The 4,477-nt window shown below is 34.1% G+C and overlaps 1 protein-coding gene across 1 annotated transcript; it reads left to right on the plus strand.

Moving 5' to 3' along the window:
- The first annotated feature begins 729 nt into the window (after positions 1-729).
- LOC113711513 (1-aminocyclopropane-1-carboxylate oxidase 5-like) lies at positions 730-2,303 on the plus strand. The gene is made up of 3 exons (XM_027234672.2): positions 730-872; positions 968-1,200; positions 1,484-2,303. Exons 1-3 carry the CDS (start codon positions 771-773, stop codon positions 2,085-2,087), a joined length of 939 nt encoding a protein of 312 aa, XP_027090473.1. The 5' UTR covers positions 730-770; the 3' UTR covers positions 2,088-2,303.
- Positions 2,304-4,477: the final 2,174 nt, after the last annotated feature.

Below are 4,477 nucleotides of genomic sequence, written 5' to 3' on the forward strand. Positions count from 1 at the left end.
ATTTTAGCATAAAGTATGTTAGTTTTAAATATTAAAATTATATTATAACTTTCTTAATGCTTCAATATATTTTATATAGAATTGCTAATTATTAAAGCAAAGTGTACATTTTTTTTGAGCTAAAGGGAGGAACAAAGTGTGAAAAGTGCTAAGCAAAGCTGGAGGAAAAATTTTCAGATGTTTTTATGGCCTCACATTTACTAGGGTAAGGGACAAACTAATATCATGTTTAGTTCATGGAGGCAAAGTGTGACTACCCTTATGGTTCAGGTGTTATTAGCCCTATACTATATTCTTAGACTTTGGTGCCTAGCTCTTGTTTCTCATTTTAGATCGATCCTTTTTTCTTCCATTGTCATTGCAATATTGCCAAGTGTCATCATAACTCTATCATTATGCAATTAAAAGAAATCAAATAACAATTATTATTATTAATGAATAAAAATGCCATCACCTCAGGCAGAATGCTTCTGTTGTGGGCTAGCAATACCTCATGAACATTGACCGTATTTCTTTATTCTGAAGTTATTATTGTGTCACCGTCCGTTACCTTACTCTTAACGGCCAACAAATAATAAAGTTGTAATAATTGACTAAAATGTATGAAAGTGTTGGCATCCAAAATGGCTGGAGGAAATTGTTATAAATAGCTAGCTTAAGCCAACATCTTCATCACCAAAAAGTATCAACTCTAATTTTGCCAAAAAGCAAAAAGAAAAAAGAGTCACTTCTGTCTTTTGCTTCTCACAAACTTTGAACTTTTTGTTGCAATGGCAATTCCAGTGATTGATTTCTCAAAGCTTAGTGGAGAGGAAAGAGCCAAAACTATGGCACAGATTGCTAATGGATGTGAAGAATGGGGATTCTTTCAGGTACTTTGTTTAAATTATTGTTCATTGTTTTTTTGGTTGAAATATTTCAAATTGTTTGGAGATCTTTACATTCTTTTCTGTGCTGTTGGCTATAGTTGGTGAATCATGGGATTTCTGAAGAGCTTCTTGAGAAGGTGAAGAAGGTCGCATCCGAGTGCTTCAAGCTGGAAAGAGAAGAGGGTTTCAAGAATTCAACCAAAGTAAAGTTGCTGAATGAACTGATGGAGAAGAAGAGCACTGACAGATTGGAGAATGTGGACTGGGAAGATGTCTTCCTTCTCTCAGATAACAATGAAAATGAATGGCCATCAAAGACTGCCAAATTCAAGTAAGCATAGCATGAGAGATTCTTTAAATAAATGAAACCAACCAAAGTTGACATTTTTCTCCGATAATTCTTAGATGAATGCTATATAAATTGATCAAATCTAGAATGAACTTTTTCCATGATGACTCATAAATCCTCAAGAAAATAGACTGATCATTTTATTTAGCACTTGGTCATCACCTTTTTACTCGAACAACAATTTTCAGATTGGTTAAACAAATTTTGAAGAATAATGAGGCGATCTTGTTTCGAATATCTGACTTCTGATGTATGGAATTCACAGGGAAACCATGGAGGAGTATAGAGCAGAACTTAAGAAACTGGCAGAGAATCTCATGGAAATAATGGATGAAAACCTGGGCTTACCAAAAGGTTACATCAAAAAGGCTTTCAACGGTGGAGAAGAAGATAATGCATTTTTTGGCACTAAGGTCAGCCATTATCCACCATGCCCAAATCCTGAAAAAGTCATTGGCCTCCGAGCTCACACTGATGCTGGAGGTGTCATCTTGCTCTTCCAAGATGATAAAGTTGGAGGCCTGCAAATCCTGAAAGATGGCGAATGGATCGATGTTCAACCTCTTCCCAATTCTATTGTCATCAATACTGGAGATCAAATCGAAGTCCTGAGCAACGGGCGATATAAGAGCGTTTGGCACCGTGTTTTGGCCACCCAAGATGGAAACAGAAGATCCCTTGCTTCATTTTACAATCCATCACTCAATGCAACGATATCTCCTGCTCCTGAGTTAATCGAAAAAGCTCAGGGTAAAGACAATCAAGAAGGTGCCTACCCTAAGTTTGTGTTTGGTGATTACATGTCTGTTTACGTTCAGCAGAAGTTTCTTCCAAAAGAACCAAGATTCCAAGCTGTTAAAGCCAAGTAAATGTGAGGCTCAGGCCAAATGAATCTAAATTTCTCCCAAAAATTAAGGGTGGGGCGTGTAGGCAAATTGATCCTGTTGAGTTGATCTAAAATAACAGTTAGCTGCATAAGTGAATAACAAAACAAATATCAAGTGTTCATTGTATAATGTTCTGGTGGCCTTGCTTCATGAAGAGGTGTTGAGAAAACAAAGAAGAACTGGCTTTTAGTAGTACAATGGACATTTTGCTTTAGTTTTTTCGCATAGAGGCCCTGGGTATAAATTCTCCATCTGCTCTGTGTTATGCAATATTGTTCCCTGTAGTTGGTTTTTGTTTGTGTGACTGAGGTCTATGCCACTCTCAGGATCCGTTTGGTTCAATGTAAAACGTTTTACCCTTGAAAATATATTCCATGCATCCAAATTATTATCCAAGAAAATATTTGTTTTTATTTTTTCAATTATTTAAAGATTCTTGAATAGGTTTTTAAATGCTTCTCGTGAAACCAGCCAATTTTCTATTGGTACTACCTACCTCTTGTACTACTTGACACCCTTGCTGATCACCTCTGGCAAAGGCAATTTCTGACACAATCATTCATAAATTTTAGATGTAAGGTTAAGATATATCATCCCACATATACTTCTAGTGCAACCGACATTGATGACCCACGTTCACAGTAACTTAGTTAAAAAAAAAAAAAGTTTTATATGTTGTTTGTAGTGAATTATAATCTATCTTTTTAGAATAGTTGTATTGGCAATTGTTTCAGTTCCTTCACGACTCGTAGATCTCTCTCTCCCTTTCCCTAACTTCAGAACCTTGAAAGTGGAGCAAAGGGGAATAACTTTGTACATATTGGCGAGAAATTGTTTTACACTAAATAATGTTTGTAAAGAATTTACCATTGTAAAACGTTTACCAACCACCAAATTGCTTGGAAAATCTTTTTTTGAGAAGCTTTTACATTCAAACAAATAGAACCTATTATAAATTCCTGGCTTGTGTCATGATCAATAAAGTATATTCTAAATCTGTACCTAAAAGAAACTCAATTTGGTGTTTTTTGTTTTTTAATTATTTTTGTGCTACGACAAATAAAACATGAATTAAAACTAAACAATCAAATTCAATGAGAACCCTTGGATGTTAATGGGAAATCTAGAAGTGGCGTAAGCATTGACCCTTGGGTCTTTGTGTAAGTTAATTGTTTTGTATATTCATTAACAATTCTAATCATGATCTTTATCAGTTATTATTGGAAACAAAAGGGCCATAAATTATAAAAAAAGCATTTTCTTATTATAAGAGTACTTTTGAAACATGATTTCACATATAATTGGGATTAATATTAACTAACCGTCTAGAAGTTTTTTTTTATGTCTATTTAAATTTTGGATTATAAGATTTTCTACAGTCCCTTAATCTTATGTCTAAATCAAATATGGACGAAAAGTACAAACAAATTACAGGATCTTCAAGTGATCTTTGTCTTTCTCTGACAAGAAGGATCAAAGCCCTTAACATAAATTCAAAAAACAAAAGAAAAATTGGAAAAAAAGTAAACACAAATAAGATTTGGATCCAGTTTGTGAATCCTTTAATTCTACTTTTTCTATCACCAAAATCAAAATATTATTAGCAGAACTGATGTGGCTTTTGACATACAACGCCTATACAATATTATAATCTGCATGTATAGTTATACTTAAAAAACAGGTTTGACTTCTTTAATGCATTTTCTAAGTTGGATGTTGACTCTATAATGTATTTTTTTTTAATCTAATGTCAACGTACCAATTAAACAGAAATGGCCAATCTCAGTTTGCTCAAACAACTACCACATAATCATCAGATTCTTTGATTAGCCAAATTAAGCAAGGCAACTATATATAGCTAGACATGTCTGCCACTGTATTTCTTTTCTATTCTTCTTCTTTTTCTTGAAGCTGTACACGTATAGGTTATACACGTTCTAATGAAATTAATTGATTGATGAAGAATAAAAGACAGTCCGTCCAAAAAGGAAATCTATGTACATGCACCCTAGACCATTTCCTTTATCAGCTCTCATATCTGGATGCTTTCAGAGGAACACAATTAGTCAGCAACATGTGCGAACTTATCTCTTAGAATTGAAGGAAATGGGAGGTTTTGATCCTTCTGTTACGGAAGGAATAACCTTCGACAGATTGTAGCAGGGACATTGGGTATATCAGCAGTGTTATTCCAACTTCGCATCTGCAACCACAACTTTTATACAAGGGATTACAGATAGAAAATGTTAAAAACTGTCATTCTTGTACATCTCTATATAAACGCGGGTTTATCAAGAATATGCAAGAAAAGCAGTAAATGTGAATTTAAAGGGAAGATTTTATCTTACAGAATTCTAAACAAGAGTCTTTTT

The sequence above is a fragment of the Coffea arabica genome, chromosome 10e (genome assembly GCF_036785885.1).
Source record: "Coffea arabica cultivar ET-39 chromosome 10e, Coffea Arabica ET-39 HiFi, whole genome shotgun sequence".
Classification (NCBI taxonomy): domain Eukaryota; kingdom Viridiplantae; phylum Streptophyta; class Magnoliopsida; order Gentianales; family Rubiaceae; genus Coffea; species Coffea arabica.